General features: G+C 38.9%; 1 protein-coding gene across 1 annotated transcript in view; it reads left to right on the top strand.

The window, feature by feature from the left end:
- The window catches only part of LOC106088443 (parathyroid hormone/parathyroid hormone-related peptide receptor), a 337,338-nt gene that overhangs the window by 295,836 nt on the left and 17,290 nt on the right, over nt 1-24,212 (top strand). Inside the window, 5 exon segments of the mRNA XM_059368475.1 lie at nt 1,926-2,052; nt 2,630-2,856; nt 2,998-3,174; nt 9,293-9,416; nt 21,547-21,675. Of these exon segments, the coding sequence (XP_059224458.1) occupies nt 1,926-2,052; nt 2,630-2,856; nt 2,998-3,174; nt 9,293-9,416; nt 21,547-21,675 (784 nt within the window).

Below are 24,212 nucleotides of genomic sequence, written 5' to 3'. Positions count from 1 at the left end.
AAATGGGAATGTCAGAGTAAATTTATTCGATGTCGGTACAGGGTGTTGCAAATGATGGAAGTAAGTAGTGTTGGAATGTGGTTTAATACTCGGGTCCAATGATGGCTAGTCAGACGTACTGTTTTGGTAGGGTATTGTTTTGGAATGATTGAGCATCAAACAATACATGGCTGTCTGGTTATTAGCCGGCAGAAGGGGTGGGAAGCTCAAACCAAATGTCTGACGTTAATCCCCGAGTGTAGGCCTTTATTGGTCGTGTTTTCTTTTATATTGTCAGTCCGATAACCTCAAATCCTTTTTTTATGTATTTCTGGACACGAAGAAATTATGTTTTCGTTTGCAAGTGTATTTCACGGTGAAGAGCCTACCCAAATCGACGAGTAGCCGGCAAAGCCACCGTGTCACCCTACACCTTTCTGAAATATGCACCGTACAACAAGCAAACGTAACATCTTATCCGATTTGGCTCAAGTTTTGCATGAAGTGTTTTGTTATGAAATCCAACTGTGCCGAGTATGATTCAAATCGGTCCATAACTTGACATAGCTGCCATATATACCGATCTGGGATCTTCACTTCTTGAGCCTCTAGAGGGCGCATCCGATCCTATCCGATTTGCCTGAAATTTTGTACGACGGATCCTCTCATGACACACAGCATTCGTGTTTATTATAGTCTGAAACGGTTTATAGCCTGATACAGCTCCTATATAAATCGATATCTCTATTTTACTTCTTGAGCTCCCAAAGGGCACATTTTTATTTGAATTGGCTGACATTTTACACAGGTCTCCAACATATAATTTAATTGTGGTCCGAACCGGACCATATCTTGATATCGCTCTAATAGCAGAGCAAATCTTTTCTTATATCCTTTTTTGCCTAAGAAGAGATGCTGGGAAAAGAACTCGACAAATGCTATCCATGGTGGTGGGTATGTAAGATTCGGCCCGGCCGAATTTAGCACGCTTTTACTTGTTCATCCTATTTTGGTGAAATTTGGCACAGTGATTTCTGGTAGACCCCTATTCATTTCTGTGAAAAGCGGTTCAAATTGGACTATATTTGGATATAGCTGCACTTAGACCGACCACCCGATCTCCCGATATTGGGTATTGAGGCCATAAAAGATCCATTTATTACTCGAATTCGATGAAATTAGGCACAGTGTGTTCTGGTAGACCCCTACCCATTCCTGTCCACTGGACCACATTCCAGATCGGACCATATTTGGATATATCTGCCATATATACCGATCTTCCAATATAGAGTATTGTATAGAATATTGTGTAGAGTAACTGGTCCACATTCCCTATATGGCCCAATGTGGACGATATTCAACAAAAAGGTTTAGAGGGATGCCAAAACGCATTGTTTCAAATTTCATCGAAATCGGATGAAAAATGACCAATTTATTGATTCAAGACTTTAAGTCTGGAGATCGGTCTATATAGCGGCTATATTTAACTACAGTCCAATTTTATAAGATCAGAACGTCAGGTTCATATACAAAATGTTTTTATACCCAAGATATCTGGAAAATTATAAATAACCAAATACCCGGGTATTTACCCAATTTACCCGGTAAATACCTTTGGGGTATTTGCCCATAGCCCATCTCTATTCATGATATAGTAGAATCCAATGTTTCCAATTTTATTAATTTCTAAACAATTGTGAGATCGTAATAGGACTTCCTTCCCTAAAATTCTTTTCTGTATTTCAATTCATTGTTTAATTTTTGGGTCCTTATGATAAGGAATTTAGAAAAATGTTAAGCTGTTTATCAAGCAATTTAAATATCTCAGTGTTCTTATTCACTGAACACATCTGTTCAGTGAAGGTCCTTTATCAAAATAAAAATACCTAAACTTGTTAAAGACATTCTAATGTATGGAATTTCTCATTGTGCTCTTGTGTTTGCAGGTCTTTGAAATGTGCCCGAATAACTTTACACATGAACCTATTCACATCGTTCGCTGCAAATAATTCCCTATGGTTGGTGTGGTACTTGGTTGTGTTGCCCGACGGAGAACTTTTGAAAAGAAGTCCGGTAAGTTTTGCATCTAACATTTTCACGCTTAAAATATAACCACAAATTAATTCAATACTTCGACGACGACATTGATGAAATTACTACACATGAAGGAGGTAATGTTAACCACTGATTACACTTGTGGTGCGATTGTGGTAGTTAAACACGAACTATTTACCAAAAGTAAAGAAATCTCTTTAATGACAATACAAACTCTGAGAAGGAACAAAGTTAATGATAATTATAAGAAATTCCTCAATAATCCAAAAACTCTTAACCTATGCGATCCATGGCGGAGGGTTTATAAGATTCTGCTTAGCCAAACTCAACTTCTCCGCTAGTATTATGTTTGGCATTCAAGCTGATTACGTAGATAGTTAAAATGCCGAAATATACATAGATAAGCCTTTGTAGGTTAAGGTTATTCTCAAAACAAATAAATATTTGAATGATAACAGCATTATGGAATATTTATAAACCTCATTCGTCATCAGCTTTATGATAATTTTATCTATTTTCTTATCTTTTATTTTTTGGGGGTTCATCTCAAAATACCATTCAACGTTGTGCTCGCTTGCTTCGCTGTCCATCGTAGCCTCCCTGTGTGGGTCTACACATTGTGCTGCATTACTTTCTCATATCCAACTATTCATGGATGCTGTGCGAGGGCTTTTATCTGCATACCGTGCTGGTGTCAGCTTTCATTTCCGAAAAGAAGCTGGTCAAATGGTTAATAGCATTTGGTTGGGGTTCGCCTGCCGTTGTCATTTTTGTTTATGGACTCGCGCGAGGTCTTGCCGGAACTGTGGATGATAATACGCAGTAAGTGAAAAATGCAAAGCCAGATTACGAATGGGATTATTTAAATAGAATTACAGCATAGATCATCTTTTACTTGAATGTATATTACCTTTGACTTGGTGGCGTTTTCATATTAAAATTCTTGTGTACTTGTCATTGCAGTTGCTGGATGAATATGACGGATTTTGATAATATCCTTGTGGTACCTGTTTGCATTTCCATGTTCCTTAATTTACTCTTCCTATGCAATATTGTGCGAGTAGTGCTGCTAAAACTAAAGGCACCGGCAAGTCTACAAAATAGTTGTGGTCCCTCACGTACGGTCATTCAAGCATTCCGGTAAGATATCCTTTTGTTATTAACACAGATATACAGGGTGTGATTTTTAAAGTGACAGAACATGGAAATGGTAAAATTTAGAGATAATGTCACTTAAAGCAAAACAAGTAAGAAAGTGACACGTTCGGCCACCATATATTATTCTTCAAATTACTACATACCTTATTTCTGCCAAATCAGAAAAAATTGAAGATTGTAAGAGCCGTTGAAGACCACCGTAGCGCTGAGGTTAGCATGTCATCCTATGACGCTGAATGCCTGGATTCGAATCCTGGCGAGACCATCAGAAAAAAATTTTCAGCGGTGGTATTCCCCTCCTAATGCTGGCAACATTTGTGAGGTACTTTGCCATAGAGGTGTCGCACTGCGGCACGCCGTTCGGACTCGGCTATAAAAAGGAGGCCTCTTATCTTTGAGCTTAAACTTGAATCGGACTGCACTCATTGATATGTGAGAAGTTTGCCCCTGTTCCTTAGTGGCATGTTCATGGGCAAAATTTGCAAATTTGCAAGAGCCGTTGAAAGCTAATGGAGAGATCGGTTTATATGAGAGCTATAACACATTATAGATCGATTCTGACAATACTTACCTTGGAGATTGAAATAACAAAACACTTAGTACCAAATTTCAGCTAAATCGGCTAACAATTGCCGCTTCCAAGGGCTCAAGATGTCACATCCGGAGATCGTTATATATGGGAGCTACATCTGGTTATGCACCGATTTAGACCAATATTAGCATTTTAAGCTTCAAGGGGATCAAAAAGTGAAGTCTAAGGACCACACTATATGGTCCACCTCCATCCTATGGTGGTTGGTATTCAAATCGCGTAATCCAAATATAAAGTTTATTGAAAATAGCCGGTTGGTTGAGCAGCTTATAAGAAATACCGCACTGCACCAATTTAGATGACAGAGCCGATTATAATTAAAGCAAGTAAAAATGTGTCAAGTTCGGCCGGGCCGAACTTGGGATACCCACCACCAAGGATATAATAATCATCCTATTTTATTATAACTCTATTACTATATCCATAGTTATATCTAAATAGGGGCGGGTCTAGATCATATTTCATTCAGCTCTAGAGAATTCATATACATGTAACAGTTTCAGCGAAATCGGGCAAGAAGTCCGCTTTTTATGGGATTAAGACCCAAAGTTAAATGTTCGGTCTTTATGACAGCTATAATCTGATCTGAGTCATATTTGGGTCAGATGTCGGGAGGCTTAAAATAACTCATTATTTCAAATCACAACGAAATCGGACAACAAATGCAGCTTTTATGGGCTTCCAACCCTTTACCGGTATATCGGTCTATATGACAGCTATATCTAAATAGCGGCCGATCTATACAAAATCTGGGTCTGATGGCGAGAAGCTTAAAACATCTCACTGATTCACATTTCAGTGAAATCGGGTAATAATTAAAGCTTTTATCGGCGTCCGATCCTTAATCGGAATATCCGTGTATATGACAGCTATATCTAAATGTAGTCCGATCTGAACCATATTTGCGGCGGATGTTAAGAGGCCTAAAACTACTAACTTTTCAAATTTCAGCGAAATCGGATAAAAAATAAAGCTTTTATGGGCTTCAGACCTTTTATCGGCGTATCGGTCTATATGACAGCTATATCTAAATAAAGTCCAATCCGAACCATATTTGGGACGGACCTAAAACTACTCCCTGTTTAAAATTTTAACGAAAGCGGATAAAGAATAAAGCATTGATGGGCTTCAGATCCTTTATCGCCAGATCGGTCTATATAGCAACTACATCCTAATATGGTCCCGTTCAAAGACTTAACCAGCGTGTATCAAAAAGACGTATCTGTGTAAAATTTCAACTCAATATCTCAAGTTTTGAAGAGTTTAGCGTGATTATAATGTGTTGTAATCGAAATGACTAAATGAATAAACCCCCCATCCTATGGTGGTGGGTATAACAAGTAAAATGTGCTAAGTACGGCCGGGCGAAATCTTAGGAACCCACCACCATGAATTCTGTAAATAATTTCCACAAACAAACTCACTTCAAGACATCTGTTTCACGTACCAAATTTCTGCCAAACCAGGCATAAATTGAATCTACGTGCCGTAGAAGACTATTCGGGAGATCGGTTTTTATGACAGTTATATCAAGTTATGGACCGATTAAACCGTACTTGGCACAGCTATTGTACGTCATATTAAAACACTTAATGTAAAATTTCACCCAAATCGGATAGAAATTGCGGCTTCCAGGGGCTCAAGATGCAAAATCGGGAGATCGGTTTATATGGGATCTATATCAGGTTATTGGCCGATTTGGATCGTACTTGGCACGGTTGTTGAAAGCCTCTTCCAGGGGCTCAAGAAGTCACATCAGGTGACCAGAGATCCCCCACGACTTACATTAAAAAGAAGTATCTATGCAAAATTTTGGCGGATACCTTAATTAGTTCGACCGCTATCTTGATATCGACGGATGGACAGACAGACGGATAGATGAACGGGCAAGGCTATTTCGACTCAGAAGGTCTAGACGATCAAGAGCATATATACTTTATGGCGTCCCAGATCAATATTTCGAGGTGTTACAAACGGAATGGCTAGATTAGTATACCTTCCATCCTATGGTGGTTGGTATAACCAGTAAAATCGAGCTAATCTCGGCCGGGCCGAATCTTTGAACACACCACCATGGCTTATACTTAAAATTTACACAAAATAAACTTAGTTGGAAGGCACCGTAGCGCAGAGGTTCAGAATCCTGGCAGGAACATCAGAAAATTTTTCAGAGGTGATTATCCCCTCCTTATGCTGGCGACATTTATGAGGTACTTTGCCATGTAAAAACTTCCCCCAAAGAGGTGTCGCTCTGCGGCACGCCGTTCGGACTCGGCTATAAAAAGGAGGTTCCTTATCATTGAGCTTAAAATAGAATCGGACAGCACTCATTGATTTGTGAGCAGTTTGCCCAGTCCCTAATGGAATGCTCATGGGCAAATTTGCATTGGAAGGCATACATTTCTGTCAAACCAGGTGAAAATTGAAATTCCTAAGAGCCGTAGAAGACTAGTCGTGTGATAAGTTTGTATGGGAGCTAATCAAATTATGTACCGACTTCCAGTGGCTCAAGACATCAAATAGGATGATAAGTTTTTATGGGAGCTTAGTCAGGCTTAGTCAGACCCATTTCGACCATACTTTGCACATTTGTTGAAAGTTATAACAGAACTCTATGTGCATAATTTCAGCCCATTCCAATAACAATTGGCTTCGAGGGGCTCAAGAAGTCAAGTCGAACGACTAGTTTATATCTGAGCTATATCCAAATCTGAACCAACTGCAATCCCCAACGACCTACATCAATAAGAGTCATCTGTGCAGCTGTCTTTTACTCGTCTTTACTCGTAAATATATATTTTTATAGGGTAGCAGATCAAGATTTCGAGGTGTCACAAACTGTGCACCCATCCTATGTTGAAAAGTGTTGTTAAATCGAAAAATATTGGAAATAATTGTAGAAAATTTGACAGGTAGAAATAAGTACACGAAACTTAACATAGTCAACGTTGAGGTGTTTTCCAATCAATAATTTGGGGACCCTTCTAGGTCTAGGCGCTGATTGATCGTCGTAGAAATCTAAAAAGATCTAGCCATGTCCGTTTGTCTGTCTGTTGAAATCACGTTACAGTTTTTAAAAATAGATATAATGGGCTGAAGGTTAGGTTAGGTAAGGTTGAATAGAGGGTGCATCTATTAATCCGCCCCATGCCACTATGGACATACACCTAAGCCAGTAATCGGCTATAAAGTAACCACGAAAAGAAAATTTTAAGTTAGGAATTCCCTGCTACTTACAAAATATTTAATTGTTTTCAATACCACTCCCCTAAGCTGGTCCATGTCTGGTATTGTGTCCGCATTTAAGTGTCGGTATCTGCTAGACGCGAAAGCCGGGCAATGATAAAGGAAATGCTTCAACGTCTCATCATCTTACCCGCATGCCCTACCCATGCTACCACATGCCGCACCTATTTTACATAAGTCAGCTCGTAGTCCTATGTGCCCCATTATGATACCAATAGCTTTACTGACCTCCTTCTTGCTTCCTATCAGTAATAGCCTCGTCTTCTCACGATTTGGATCCCCTATAGGATTTTCGCCATCCGACCTACCGTTTCGCTGTTCCACAATGTTGCATGGGCATTCGTCGCCAACCCCCTAACTCGGACTGCGTCGACCCGAAACGCTTCGGGTTAACCAAGTTTATTGACGGCAGTCCTCTGGCCTTCACTGCCAAATTGTCTGCCCTTTCACTTCCCCTTACTCCGTTATGGCCCGGCACCCAAACGATTCGGATTTTGCCATCCTCGAGATGGCGTTGATCTCCTGCAAGACTGTTCGTGACCTTTCCGTCTGTCGGTAAAGATGTTCACACTCGACGTCCTCGCGTTAACACCACACCATTCCGTGATCGCCCGGATCTCCATCCACAGGACCATATTATGGTCAAGAAGTCTAAAACAGATCTCAGCACCTGGGTTCTCAATGTAGACCCCCAGACGCACTCTGTCCTCTAGCTTTGATCCATCCGTGTAACATGATCTTCCAGATGGCAATACTACGGTTTCGTCAATCGAAGACTGTGCCGATGGCAGCATTGCCTCGCACTCGACTTCAAGGTTCATCTCAGGTATCCCATCGGAAACCTCTTCCCTTCCTTCCAGGTTTCCTATTGTCGCCTCGTTTATACCCCGATGCTATAAGCTGCTCCCATCCTCAATCCATTCTGCCACCGCCTTAAGTCTCATAGCCGCAGTGGCTGCCTCACACTTAATTTGTATATCAATATGTCGGATAATGGGCTGAAACTTTGCACAGATTTATTTATTTATTTTTTTCATAGACAGATTAAGTTCGATGACGGGCTATATCGGGCTATGTCTTGATATAGCCCCAATATAGATAATTCTGCCTATATGAGATGTTAGGCCCATTAAAGCCACATTTATTGCCCGGTTTCGTCGAAATTAAGAATAGTGGGTTATCTTAGGCCCCTCAACATCCGTGTTAAATACGGGTCAGATGCGTCTATATTTTCATATAGCTTTCATATATACCGATCTCCCGATTTTTGGTCTTCGGCCCATAAACGGCACATTTATTATCCGATCGCTGAAATTTGTCACAGTGAGCTGTGTTGGACCTTCAATATTCCTACCGAGTGTGGTCACGATCGGGGTGTATTTCGATGTAGTTGTAATATACACCGATCTCTCGAGAAAGGTATTCTCATCCGATTTCGCTGAAATGAGCTTAGACCTAAGCTCTTCGTCATCCGTATTCAATATGGGCCAGATCGGTCTGTAGTTGTATATAGCTTCCATATGTACCAATCTCTCGATTTATGGGGCCATAAGAATGGGTTTATTTCCGATTTAGACCAATTTGCTACAATGAGTTGCATTGCCCCTACACAACCTGAATATGGTGTAGATCTGACTTTATTTGGATATAGCTATCATATGGATCAATCTCCCTTTTTAAGGTCTTGGATAATGAATTGTGTTAGAGCCCTCGACGTCCCTTGCGAGTTTGGTCCAAATCGAACCATATCTCGTAATAACTGCTGACGTTTCATAAATTGTGTAATTTTCACTGGAAGCCCCCGTGTCGCTGAGGTTAGTATGTCCACCTATGATGCCGAACGCCTGGATTCAAATCCACGCCGTTCGGGCTCGACATAGGAAAGAAGGCCCCTTTTCATTGAGTTTAAACTTTAAGTGGACTGCACTAATTGATATAAGATACGTATCCCTTATTCCTTGGTGGAATGTTCATGGAAAATTTGGTAGTAGTATTTTTTACACCATTATAAATACTATATCAGTCCCGATTTGGTAAACTAACATATATGTTGAGGCCTACCTAATATTGAAAATATTGCTTAAACTTAGTTAAACATTTTGTCACTTTAAGAAATAAACACCCTATGTATTATGACCTACATTGGGCCTTGGCTGCTTTACCTTACAAATCTGGTGAATTATGCTTCATAGAATCTCACTCAATGTTAACATTTAAGTTGATAAGTACTCATAATAAAGTCTTTATTTGTTGTGTTCATAGTGCAACTTTATTACTGGTTCCTCTGCTGGGCTTGCAATACATTGTGACTCCATTTCATCCGGCTCCTGGCCATCCATTGGAATACACCTACGAGGTCATATCGGCTTTTACGGCATCTTTTCAGGTAAGTAAATGTGAGTGTAGTCAGGAACACTTTGAAAACGAAAATTTTTGATTACGTTTACGTTTTGAGGTTATTGGTTTAATAGTTGTAGTACGTTATTACCACACCATCGCCTAACAAAGTTCAACTGAAGCAAAGAAGATTAAATTTTAGTATGAAAAGTAAGAACTCATCAAAGAACAATGATTCAACTCATTGCTCAGTATGGAATTTATCGTAAGGAAGTCTTGAGAAGCTTTCAAACATTTATGTCACCAGGACCCGATGGAGTAATTCCGGCGTTACTGCAGAGAGAGGCAAAATACGCCCCATCTGGCCGTCATATCCACAGCGAGCCTGGGACTTTTGTATGCTCCTAAGGTATAATCGAAGCGACGACAAGAAAACTGGAAGAAAGGGAAGAGGTTTCCGACCGACTACCTGAGACGAACTTTGAAGTTGAGTGCGAGGCTCTGCTGCCATCGGCACAGTCTTGGATTAACGGAACCCTTGTATTGGCGTCTGGTAGATAATGTTACACGGATGGATCAAAGCTAGAGGACTGTGTGGGCCTGGGGTCTACATTGAGAACCCAGGGACTGAGATCTGTTTTAGACTGCCTGACCATAATACTATCCTGCAGGCGGAGATCCGGGCGATCACGGAATGCGTGAAGTGGTGTGGTGCTAACGCAAGGACGTGGAGTGTGAACATCTTTACCGACAGTAAAATTGCCATAAGGCCAATAACAACCAGGACGGTAAGGTCGCGAACAGTCTTGCAGTGTAAGAAGGAGATTAACGCCTTCTCTGAGGATGGCAATCGTTTATGTGCCAGGCCATAACGAAGTAAGGGGAAATGAAAGGGCAGACGATTTGGCGGTGAAGGCAAGAGGACTGCCATCATAAACTTGGTTAACCCGAAGCCTTTCGAGACGACGCAATCCGAGTTAAGGGATTGAGCGACAAATGCGCATGCAACATTGTGGAACAGCGAAACGATCGGTAGGACGGCGTAAATCCTATGGGGGGATCCAGATCGTGAGAAGACGTCGCTATTACTGAAAGGAAGTAATAAGGAAGTCAGTATAGTTTTCGGTATCATAACAGGACACATAGGACGACAAGCTCACTTATGGAAAACCGGTGCGGCAAATGATACCATTTGTAGGACATGCGGGGAAGATTATGAGACGTTGGAGCTTTTCCTACGTCATTGCCCAGCTAACAGACACCGGTGCTTAGGTGGGGACACAATACCAGATTTGAACCATCTAAGGGGCGTGGTATGGAAAACAAATAGGGATTTTGTAAGTAGCACTGAATTCCTGATTTAGGTTTTTTTCGAGATTACTTTTTAGTATTCAGAGCACACAACAAGCCTTCAATTGGCAAAAGTGTATGTATGGCCATAGTGGCTTATTTATATCTGCACCTTCTTTTCAACATGACCTGACCTGACGTACTTTAAGATCGAAAATAAATCCGCTCGAATCGCACCACCCATTTCCGAGATCTGGCATTTTTGAAATCTATGGATATGAGGAGTTCTTTTTGTGTTAGGATGGTTCTTCAGACATTTCGCTCCAAATATGGATATAAAATTTATGATCCACTCCTAAATATCTTGCAATTGAGACACTTATTGCTATTGTCGGTAAATATCCGCTGATTTAGGGTTTTGGGCCCATAAAAGGCACATTTATTATCCGATTTTGCTGAAATTTGGGACAGTGAGTTGTGTTAGGCCCTTCGGCATTCATCAATTTAGCCCAGATCGGTCCAGATTTGGATAAAGCTGCCATATAGACCGATGCGCCGATTTAGCGTCTCAGGCCCATAAGACACGAATTTATTGTCCGATTTTGCCAAAATTTGGGACAGAGAGTGGTGTTAGGCCCTTCGACACTTTCTTCAATTTGGCCCAGATCGGTCTAGATATGGATATAGCTGCCATATGAACCGATTTCTCGATTTAAGGTTTTGGGCCCATAAAAAGCGCATTTATTGTCCGATATCGCCGTAATTTAGGACAGTGAGTTTAGTTAAGTCATTCGACATACTTCTGCAATATGGCACAAATCGGATCAGATTTGGATATAGCTGTCATGTAGACCGATCTCTCGATGGAATGTTTTGGGCCCATAAAAGGCGCATTTATCGTCCGATGTCGCTAAAATTTAACACAGTGTTATGTTAGGCCTACGCTTTTCGACATCCGTGTCGTATATGGTTCAGATCGGTTTATTATACCCTACACCACCACGGTGGTACAGGGTATTCAACGCTAAGAAGGCGAAGATCTCATAAGTATACCGATCGACTCAGAATCACTATCTGATTCAATTTAGCCATGTCCATCTTTCCTTCTGTGAGTCCACGTATTGTTGTAATCAAAGTGCAGGTCGTATTTGTTGTCCGATTGTCACGAAATTTCGCACATGTCACTAGGACAAACGCTATTGATTCTGAAAATAATCGGTTCAGTTTTAGATATAGCTCCCATATGTATCCTTCATCCGATATGGTCGTTTAAGTCTGTAGAAGCCACAGTTTTAGTCCGATATTTAAAATATTTTGCGCGAGGTGTTTTATTTGACGTCCTAATATGTGTGGAAAATTTCATGAAAATCGGTCCAGATTTAGATATAGCTCCCATATATATCTTTCATCCGATATGGCCGTTTAAGGCTGTAGAAGCCACACTTTTTTACAGATCTTTACAAAATTTGGAACGGGGTGTTTTATTTGACGTCTCCATGTTTGTGCAAAATTTCATACAAATCTGTCCAGATTTAGATATAGCTCCCATAAATATGTATTGCCCGATTTGCACTTAAATGACCGTAGTAGCTACAATTTTTAACCGATCTGCACAAAATTTGGCAGACTGTTTTCATCAAAATCGGTTCTTTCATCTGATTTGAACTATTAAGGCTGGAGAAGCCACAACTTTGGTCCAATCTTCTCCAAATTTGACTTGGAGTCGTTTTTGTGAAGTCTCAATGAATGTTCAAAATTTAATCAAAATCGGATCAGATTTAGGTGTAGCTGCCATATATATTTTGTCACAATTTTGGTCCGATCTTTACAAAATTTAGCATGGGGTGTTTTATTTAACTTCCTCATATGTGTGCAAAATTTCATAAAAATCGGTTCAAATTTAGTTATAGCTCCCATATATATCTTTCATCCAACTTGGCCTTTTAAGACTTTAGAAGCCACAATTTTGGACCGATCTTTACAAAATTTTGCATGAGGTGCTTTATTTGACGTCTTCATATATGTGGAAAATTTCATAAAAATCGGTTCAGATTTAGATACAGCTCCCATATATATCGTTCATCCGATATGGCCTTTTAAGGCTGTAGAATCCACAATTTTCGTCCGGTTTTGCATGAGACGTTTAAATTGACGTTCCAATACGTGCGCAAAATTTCATTAAAATCGGTCCTAATTTAGATATAGCTCCAATGTGTATATTTCATCCGATATGGACTTTTAAGGCAGTGAAATCCATAATTTTGGTCACATCCCTACAATATAGGGCGTGAGATGTTCTATTTCATGTCCCAGTATGTGTCATTAAAATTGGCACAGGTTTCGATAAAACTCCCATATAATCTTTTATCCGATATGGCATTTTAAAGATGTGGAAATCCAAATCTTTTGTCCTATGGTAGGAAAATTTTACAAGCTTTTAAATTGCTATTTCAATTGGTATCCAAATTAAAGTCTGACTAGTTTTCGAGATAAGTTCTACATATAAAAAGTACTACATGCGCTAAGTGGTGTAGGGTATTATATAGTCGACACTGCCCGATTTTTGCCTTTCCTTACTGGGTTTTAGCTATATAGCTACTTAAAAGGCCAATATTTTGTTATTCACATTTGCACATTGACTTATTAGTATTTGGTCCAAATCGGAACATATTTCAATATAGCTGCTATGGGGCATAAGGTATGAAATTTTCACCGGATTTTGATGAAAGGTGGTTTACATAGATACCCGAGGTGGTGGCTACCCAAAGTTTGGCCCGGCCGAACTTAACGCCTTTTTACTCGTCACTTGTTAAGCTTCAGTTGTGCATCGCGTTATACTCTTTGCGTCTTCGAGATGGCTCTTTTTTCTCCATATGGCTTATATATTCATTTGCTTGGCTTAAAAGCTTTTTGTAATCTTTTTAGCTCTACAGTACTTAGCAGCAACATAGAGAAAAACTAATTGCATAGAAAGTATTTATTTCCTCGCATGCACTAATTACATTTTTGCACCATTACATATAATAATGTTGTTCTTTGAACTTAATTAAGTTGCTTCAGGCACAAGTGAGTGGAATGACATCTAGAATAATCTTTCCCTGATAGGTTAAACATAGCTCTCGTTAAATAGTCGTATTTGAGAAAAGCATGCAATGAAAAACGGTAAGCAGGAAGAACATCATGTTTCTTGTAAATTGATGATTTCAAAGAAATGTGACTGCCCACAGTTGAGGCAAGAATGTTGTAATACAAACAAAGAAAAATTTAGGAATATTTTTAAGAGGAAAAAATTGTAATACACAGGTCTGTTTCATCCTCATTCCAGAACTTTTGCAATCTGAAATGTAGTTTTATTTTTAAATCTGTTAGAAAATTTTCAGATTATACAATATATTAATTATTTACCCTTGAACACACTACCGCCTTTCTCGTCTGCATCTGTATTTGATTTAATATTAAATTTTGTTTTTCTATATTGTGGTAGACTTTATGTGTTATTGGTTGTTGATGTGAAATGCTTAGAATGGGCAAAGATTAATATTCGCTGGCAAGCGCCGCCCTTAGTCATGTCACTCCATTGAGTGAATAATTGGGTTTCTTCTCCGTTTCATTTTATGTCTTTTCAATTAATGACAAGAGGTTTCCCCTTCCAAAAAATTTAAAGGAAAAAATAAACTCAAAAAACTCCTTATACATGTGACGAGTGCGTACCCTCAAATATTCACTATAAACAGACTTCTGTCCTCATCCCAAATTGAAATTTTCTGTTTTTATACCCTTCACCATAGGATGGGGGTATACTAATTTCGTCATTCTGTTTGTAACTCCTCGAAAAAATCGTCCAAAACCCCATAAAGTATATATATTCTTAATCGTCGTGACATTTTATGTCGAACTAGCCATGTCCGTCCGTCTGTCTGTCGAAAGCACAATAACTTTCGAAGGAGTAAAGCTAGCCGCTTGAAACTTTGCACAAATACTTCTTATTAGTGTAGATCGGTTGGGATTGTAATTGGGCTATATCGGTCCACGTTTTGATATTGCTGCCGTATAAACCGATCTGGGATCTTGACTTCTTGAGCCGCTAGAGGGTACAATTCTTATCCGATTTGGCTGAAATTTTGCATAATGTGTTTTATTATGACTTCCAACAACCGTGCCGAGTATGGTTGAAATCGGTCCATAACCTTCTTGAGCCACTAGAGGACGTAATTATTACCCTATTAGAATGAAATTTGGCACGACGTGTTTCGCTATGACTTCCAACAACTGTGCGAGGTATGGTTCAAATAGGTCCATAATCTGATATAGCTGCCATATAAACCGGTCTTGAATCTTGACTTTTTGAGCCACTAGAGGGCGCAATTCTTATCCGATTTAAATGAAATTTTGCACGAAATATTTTGTTATGATATCTAACAACTGTGCCAAGTATGGTTCAAATCGGTCCATAACCTGATATAGTTGTCTTATAAACTGATATGGGGACGTGACTTCTTGAGCTTCTAGTGGGCGCAATTCCTATCCGATTTGGCTGAAATTTTATGTGACGTATTTTATTATGACTTTCAACAACTGTGCCAAATAAGGTTCAAACCGGTTCAGAACCTGTTAAAGCTGCCATATAAACCGATCTGGGATCTTGACTTCTTGAGCCTCTGGAGGTCGCAATTATTATCCGATTTGCCTGAAATTTTGTACAACGGCTTCTCTTATGACCTTTAACATACGTGTCGAAAAGTTATGAATGGGTTTATAGCCTGATACAGCTCCCATATAAATCGATCTCTCTATTTTGCTTCTTGACCACATAAAGGGCGCAAACCTTATTCGAATTGGCTGACATTTTTCACAGATTTCCAACATATAAAGGGTGATTTTTTTGAGGTTAAGATTTTCATGCATTAGTATTTGACAGATCACGTGGGATTTCAGACATGGTGTCAAAGAGAAAGATGCTCAGTATGCTTTGACATTTCATCATGAATAGACTTACTAACGAGCAACGCTTGCAAATCATTGAATTTTATTACCAAAATCAGTGTTCGGTTCGAAATGTGTTCATTCACCGTAACGTTGCGTCCAACAGCATCTTTGAAAAAATACGGTCCAATGATTCCACCAGCGTACAAACCACACCAAACAGTGCATTTTTCGGGATGCATGGGCAGTTCTTCAACGGCTTCTGGTTGCTCTTCACTCCAAATGCGGCAATTTTGCTTATTTACGTAGCCATTCAACCAGAAATGAGCCTCATCGCTGAACAAAATTTGTCAAAATTTGAACACATTTCGAACCGAACACTGATTTTGGTAATAAAATTCAATGATTTGCAAGCGTTGCTCGTTAGTAAGTCTATTCATGATGAAATGTCAAAGCATACTGAGCATCTTTCTCTTTGACACCATGTCTGAAATCCCACGTGATCTGTCAAATACTAATGCATGAAAATCCTAACCTCAAAAAAATCACCCTTTACAATAATTTTATTGTGGTCAGAACCGGACCATAGCTTGATATTGCTCTAATAGCAGAGCAAATCTTTTCTTTTATCCTTTTTATCTGTCTATGGGCTTTATCTGTCTATGTTTTGATACAGCTGCCCTATAAATCGATCTTGGGTCTTGACTACTTGAGCTTCTAGAGGTCGCAATTCTCACTTGATTTGACTGAAATTTCGCACGTGGTGTTTTGGTATCACTTCCAACCACTGTGCTACGTATGGTCTAAATCGGCGCATAACCTGATATAGCTGCCATATAAAACGATCTGGGGTCTTGACTTCTTGAGCCTCTACAGGAAGCAATTCCTATCCGATTTAGCTGAAATATTGCACGACGTGTTTAGTTATGACTTCCAACAATTGTGCCAAGAATAGTTCAAATCGGTTCATAACCTGATATAGCTGTCATATAAACCGATCTGGGGTCTTGACTTCTTGAGCCTCTAGAAGTCGCAATTATTATCCGATTTGGCTGAAATTTTGCATGAGGTGTTTTGTTATGATTTTCTACAATTGTGCTATGAAAAGTTCAAATCGGTCCATAACCTGATATAGCTGTTATATAAACCGATCTGGGGTCTTGACTTCTTGAGCCTCTAGAGGGCGCAATTATTATCCGATTTAGCTGAAATTTTGTACAATGGCTTCTCTTATGACCTTTAACATACGTGTCGAAAATGTCATGAATTGGTTTATAGACTGATACAGCTCCCATATAAATCGATCTCTCTATTGTACTTGTTGAGCCCCCAAAGGGCGCAATCCTTATTGGATTGGCTGCCATTTTACACAGGTCTCCAACGTATAATTTAATTGTGGTCTAAACCGGACCATATCTTTATATCGCTCTAATAGCAGAGCAAATCTTTTCTTATATCCTTTTTGGCGTAAGAAGAGATGCCGGGAAAAGAACTCGACAAATGCGATCCATGGTGGAGGGTATATTAGATTCGGTCCGGCCGAACTTAGCGCGCTCTTACTTGCTTTAAATAAAATAAACATTTTTTTGAAGATTTACAAAAGGATTTCGAGGCTTTTGTGCGACTGCTTGGTGCCATTATGAATGCTTGCGCATGAAGCCAGCATGAACGAACGTTTTGTATTAAGAAAGGCTTCCCATCGAAAAAATGTTTTACGTTTTCCACCACAAATCCAACAGCTGCCGCAAGAACTGTGCAATGTGGTCGCTTTGTTTAAGTCATTTGTAGTAGAAATTGACCTCTAAGCGTCGTATGCTTGTTTCCTTTAGCATCGAGAAAGCTAACGTTATGGAAACGCAAAATGATGGTTATTTTTTCTGTTGGCATTTTGGTGTTTAAGCTTTTTCACATTTGTAGTTATTACTTTCATTTACTGTGGAGTAACGAAGTGTAGCAAAACACTTTATTTTATTTGATAGTAGTATATGTCGTCACTTAAAGTCCAATGAATATGGAAAAAATTCTTTCCCGCCAAAGTTTTTTTTTTTTGATATGTTATTCAGTATGACACTCGCTAAATCCCTTATTTATCGCCGTATTTAAAGTGACTAATCCATGGTTATTTACTCACTTTCTAAGCAGTCAAGAGGTTTTTAGAGTTTTAAATAAAACCATCCACATTTCAACACTAACCCTTATTAAAAGGATTGCTTGTTTGTGCATTACAACCGCACTGCGAACAACACCATCTGATGTTAAGAATTGAATGCTACATTGAATGCCTCTAAACATTGGGGGTAGACAATTCACGTTGGTTTAAGGGAGATTTCTCTTTGGTTAGGCCTTTCCTTGATAAAAGTTAAGTCTAAAAACTCTTTATCCATTAAAAGTTTGAGTCACTAGTTTCTTATAGATTGCTGCAGGCTTAGTGGAATCGAGTCTCAAAACACTCGTTTACAGTTAATAATTGAAACAAGTAGAAGCGTGCTAAGGTCAAATCTTATATAGTCTCCACCGTGGATTGCATTTGAAAAGTTATATCAAGTTCTTTGCCCGATATCTCACTATAGGCAAACCAAGGATAATGGACAGAAATTGCTATTCTATTGTATCTATATCTGGTTATGGATCGCTTCGGACCACACTTGGTTTGGATGTTGGAGATCATAGAAGTCACTGTGCAAAATGTCAAACCAATCCTATAAGAATTGCGCTCTATAGGGGCTCAAAAACTAAAATCGGGAAATTGGTTTATATATGAGCTACATCAGGCTATGAACCGGTTCAAACCATATAAAGGGTGATTTTTTTGAGGTTAGGATTTTCATGCATTAGTATTTGACAGATCACGTGGGATTTCAGACATGGTGTCAAAGAGAAAGATGCTCAGTATGCTTTGACATTTCATCATGAATAGACTTACTAACGAGCAACGCTTGCAAATCATTGAATTTTATTACCAAAATCAGTGTTCGGTTCGAAATGTGTTCAAATTTTGACAAATTTTGTTCAGCGATGAGGCTCATTTCTGGTTGAATGGCTACGTAAATAAGCAAAATTGCCGCATTTAGAGTGAAGAGCAACCAGAAGCCGTTGAAGAACTGCCCATGCATCCCGAAAAATGCACTGTTTGGTGTGGTTTGTACGCTGGTGGAATCATTGGACCGTATTTTTTCAAAGATGCTGTTGGACGCAACGTTACGGTGAATGAACACATTTCGAACCGAACACTGATTTTGGTAATAAAATTCAATGATTTGCAAGCGTTGCTCGTTAGTAAGTCTATTCATGATGAAATGTCAAAGCATACTGAGCATCTTTCTCTTTGACACCATGTCTGAAATCCCACGTGATCTGTCAAATACTAATGCATGAAAATCCTAACCTCAAAAAAATCACCCTTTATAACACACATACTGATGGTGGCAAGGCAAGTGAGATGTTCTATTTCATGTCCCAGTATGTGTCAATAAAAGTGGCGCAGGTTTCGATATAACTCCCATATAATATTTTAACCGATATGGCCTTTTAAAGATGTGAAAATCAAAATCTTTTGTCCCATGGTAGGAAAATTTTACAAGGTTCTAAATTGCTTTTTCAATTGGTATCCAAAATAAAGTCTGACTAGATTTCAAGATAAGGTCTACATATAAAAAGTACTACATACATTAGTTTCTTGTTATGAATATTTTGGACAATGTTTTCAATGGATTTTATATGACAGCAGGTTATTCACCGATTTGAACCATACTTGGCAAAGTCGTTGGATATCATAACAAAACGCGTCGTGCAAAATTTCATTCTAATCGGATAAGAATTGCGCACTCTAGAGACACCATAAAATATATATATTCTTCAATGTCACGTCATCGTAAGTCGATCTAGCCATGTCCGTCCGTCTGGCTTACGAAAGCACGTTAACTTTCGAAGGAGTAAAGCTAGTCGCTTCAAATTTTGCACAAATACTTTTTATTAGTGTAGGTCAGTTGGGATTGTAAATGGGCCATATCGGTCCATGTTTTGATATGGCTGCCATATAAACCGATCTTGGGTCTTGACTATTTGAGCCTCTAGAGGGCGCAATTCTCGTCCGATTTGACTGAACTCTTGCACGAAGTGTTTTATTATAACTTCCCACTACTGTGCTAAGAATGGTTCAAATCGGTTCATAATGTGGCTTCGCTGTCATATAAAGCGATCTTGGATCTTGATTTCTTGAGCCAATAGAGCTTGCAAATCTCATCCGATTTGGCTGAAATTTTGCATGAGGTGTTTTGTTACTTCCAATAACTGTGCTAAGTATGACGCAAATCAGTACATAAACTTATATAGCTGCCATTCAAATCAATAGCTGATTCAAATCGGTCCATAATCTGGTATAGCTGCCATATAAACCGATCCTGGATCTTATCTTCTTAAGCAAATAGAGCGCGCAATTCTCATCCGATTTGGCTGAAATTTTGTATGAGGTGTTTTGTTATGAGTTCCAATAACTGTGCTAGGTATGGCGCAAATCGGTTCATTACCTGATACAGCTGTCATATAAACCGATCCGGGATTTTGACTTCTTGAGCCTCTAGAGGGTGCAATTTTCATCCGATTTGGTTGAAATTTTGTACAACGGCTCATGATCTCTCATGATCTTCAACATACGTGTATAATATGGTCTGAATCGATCAGTACCTTAATACAGCTCCCATATAAACCTATCTCCTGATTTTGCTTCTTGAGCCCCTACAAGGCCCAATTCTTCTCCGAATGAACTGAAATACTACACAATGACCTTAACAATAATCAGCATTCATATATGGTCCGAATCGGACCATAACTTGATATAGGTCCTAACAATTCTTATTCAATATTCTTTGTTTGCCTAAAAAGAGATACCACGCATAAAACTCGACAAATGCGATCCATGGTGGAGGGTATATAAGATTCGGCCCGGCCTAACTTAGCACGCTCTTATTTGTTTTCCATAAGCATTTTAAGTTTGAACTATATCTTGATATAGCCCCCATATAATCCGATCCGCCAATTTAAGGTCTAAGACCCATAAAAGCCACAATTACTATCCGATTTTGCTGAAATTTGAGACAGCGAATTATGTTCGGCCCTTCGACATCTTTCTTCCATTCGGCTCCGATCGGTTCAGACTTGGATATAGCTGCCATATCGACCGAACTCTCGATTTAAGATTTTGGGCCCACAGAAGGCGCATTCATTTTCTGATGTCGTTGAAATTTGGGACCGTGATTTATTTTAGTGTCCTTAACATTTTTCTGCAATTTGGTCTAGATCGATCCAGATTTGAATATTGCTGCTATATAGACCGATCTCTCGATTTAAAGTCTTGGGCCAATAAAAGGCGCATTTATTGTCCGACTTCGCCAAAATTTGGGACAGTGAGTAGTGTTAGGCTATTCGACAATCCTCTTCAATTTGGCGATAGGTCCATATTTGGATATAGCCGCCATATAGACCGATCTTTCGATTTAAGGTTTTGGGCCCATAAAAGGCACATTTATTGTCCGATTTCGCCGATATTTGGGACAGTGAGTTGTGTTAGGCCTTTCGACATCCCTCAATTTGGCCCCGATCATTCCATATTTGGATATAGCTACCAAAAACATAAATTTTTTGTTCTACAAAATAGAACAATGAATTGTACTTACTAGGCCTCTGTGTCCGTAGCGATTTTTATCCAAATAGGACCGTATACCGATATAGTTGCTAGGGGGGCATAAGTTATGAATTTTTCACCGAATTATGACGCCGAATTATGGGTATCCAAAGTTCGGGCCAGCCGAACGCATTTTTACTTGTTAAAAGTCCATTTTATGGTAAAGCGGGACATTCCGGTAAAGCTAATTATATTATTTTCTTCAAATACAGTTAATTGATGTACATTTTTAAAATTCCTATTCATTTTTAACCATAGACATTTACACTTTCTTTTCTCTTTTCAGGGTCTTTGTGTGGCCACATTCTTTTGTTTCTTCAATGGTGAGGTTATTGCCCAAGTCAAGCGCCGTTGGCGTACAGCGTTCCTTAGTAATAGACCTCGGGCCAATTCCTATACAGCCACTCAGGTCTCGGTAAGATTTTGTATTGTAATGTGTGTGTGCGTGTAAGTGTCGTCCGGAGCCTTTTTCACGCCTCACCACTTCTTTCTTTCTATGCTTATAATTTTATCATGTCCGTTATCATCCATCCATTTAAATTGTAATTAATTTTATTCACGCGATTATCCTATCACTTTATGCCATTGTGAAAAAAAAACAATAACAATAACAGATGATAAGTGGTCCCTGCCCAATTGCTTTGAGGTTTAAATATTAAATACAATTAAATATTAAAAATTCAATTTAAATTCCAAGCTATTTGCTTTGAAATGCATTAAAATCTATTTGCAATGTACAGTATTTTCGCAAATGAATAATAAATGGCTAATTTATGGGGAAAGCCAAAAATATTTTAAAAATAAAATTATTACAATTTAATTTAATTTTTAGTATAATTGTGGCTTGCCTATTATTCACATATAGACACCACCATGGCTTTCATTTAAAAGGAACGTTTACGTTTTGTGTACACTATCAGAAAATGAGCAAACTTTAAATCTTGTTTTGATCTCAACTTTAATTAATAAATTATAAGTTTTAGATTTATTAAAAAATGTTCCACAAATCTTTCAGTAAATTAGTTTAATTTATGTTTTTTTTTACTCCTATACAAATCCTGTCACAATGTCGAACTGCCACCCTAAAAAGCATCCTTGATAATCTTAACATTCTAAGTCCGTCCACCCTTCCTTTGGTCGAAATCCTATTCCAAGTTAATTTATCGATGTAAAATTTTGAATAAATAAATTTTGTTAATTTAGTTTATTTTTTAATACAATTGGGCGACATAAGTTCATATTTCGATTTAGATTCCATTCATTTGGATACCCACCACCTCGTGTATATATGTAAACCACATTTCGTCAAAATCCGGTGAAAAATGCACACCTTATGCCCCATAGCAGCTATATCGAAATATGTTTCGATTTGGACCAAATACTAATAATACAAGACATTGCTCAATAAACCGATCTGAGCCATATACGACACGGATGTCGAAAAGCCTCACATAAGTTACTGTGTCAAATTTCAGTGAATTCGCATTATAAATTCGCCTTTTATGTGGCAACGAATTTAAATCGAGATATCGATCTATATGGCAGCTATATCAAAATCTGGACCGTTTTGGGCCAAGTTGCAGAAATATGACGAAGAGGCTAACACAACTCACCGTCCAAAATTTTGGCGAAATCGGACAATAAATGCGCCTTTTATTGGCCCAAAACCTTAAATCTAGAGATCGGTCTATATGGCAGCTATATCCAAATCTGCACCGATCTGTGCCATATTGCAGAATTATGTCAAGGGACTTTACATAACTCACTGTCCCAAATTTTGGCGCCATCGGACAATACATGCGCCTTTTATTGGACCAAAACCTTAAATCTAGAGATGGGTCTATATGGCAGCTATATCCAAATCTGAACCGTTTTGGGCCAAGTTGCAGAAAACTGTTTAAGAGCCTAACACAACTCACTGTCCCAAATTTCGGCGAAATCGGAAAATAAATGCGCCTTTTATGGGCGCAAGACCTTAAATCGAGAGATCGGTCTATATGGCAGCTATATCCAATCTGGGCCAAATTGAGGAAGGATGTCAAAGGGTCCCAACTCAACTCAGGGTCCCAAATTTCAGCAAAATCGAATAATAAATGTGGTTTTTATGGTCCTAAGAACACAAATATGGGGCCTATATGAAGATATAGTCCTATATAGGCCATCTTCGAACTTAACCTACTTATAGACAAACAAGTGAAAGCGTGCTAAGTTCGGCCGGGCCGAATCTTATGTACCTTCCACCATGAATCGCAATGGAGGCCTGCAATATTTCAGTCAAATCGGACAGGAATTGCTCCCTGTAGAGGCTCAAGAAGTCAAGACCCCAGATCGGTTTTTATGTCAGCTATATTAGGTTATGTACCGATTTGCGCCATACTTGGCACAGTTATTGGAAGTCGTAACAAAACACCTCATGCAAAATTACCTCCAAATCGGATAAGAATAGCGCCCTCTAGAGGCTCAGGAAGTCAAGACCCAATATCAATTTATATGGCAGCTATATCAGGTTATAAACCGATTTGGACCATACTTCGCACAGTAGTTGGAAGTGATATCAAAACACTATGTGCGAAATATCAGTCAAATCGGATGAGAATAACGCGCTCTATTGGCTCAAGAAGTCAAGATCGAAGATCGGTTTATATGACAGCTATATCAGATTATAAACCGATTTGAATCATACTTTACACTGTTATTGGAAGTGATACCAAAACACTACGTGCAAAATTTGAAATCGGACGAGAATTGCTCCTTCTAGAGGCTCAAGAAGTCAAGACCCAATATCTGTTTATATGGCAGCTATATCAAAACATGGACCAATTTGCCCCATTTACAATCCCAACCGACCTACCCTATAAGAAGTATTTGTGCAAATTTTCAAGCGGCTAGATTTACTCCTTCGAAAGTTAGCGTGCTTTCGATAGACAGACGGACGGTCGGACGGACAGACGG

Source organism: Stomoxys calcitrans, chromosome 5 (assembly GCF_963082655.1).
Source record: "Stomoxys calcitrans chromosome 5, idStoCalc2.1, whole genome shotgun sequence".
Taxonomy (NCBI): Eukaryota; Metazoa; Arthropoda; class Insecta; order Diptera; family Muscidae; genus Stomoxys; species Stomoxys calcitrans.
This window is presented reverse-complemented; position numbering and strand designations above follow the sequence as displayed.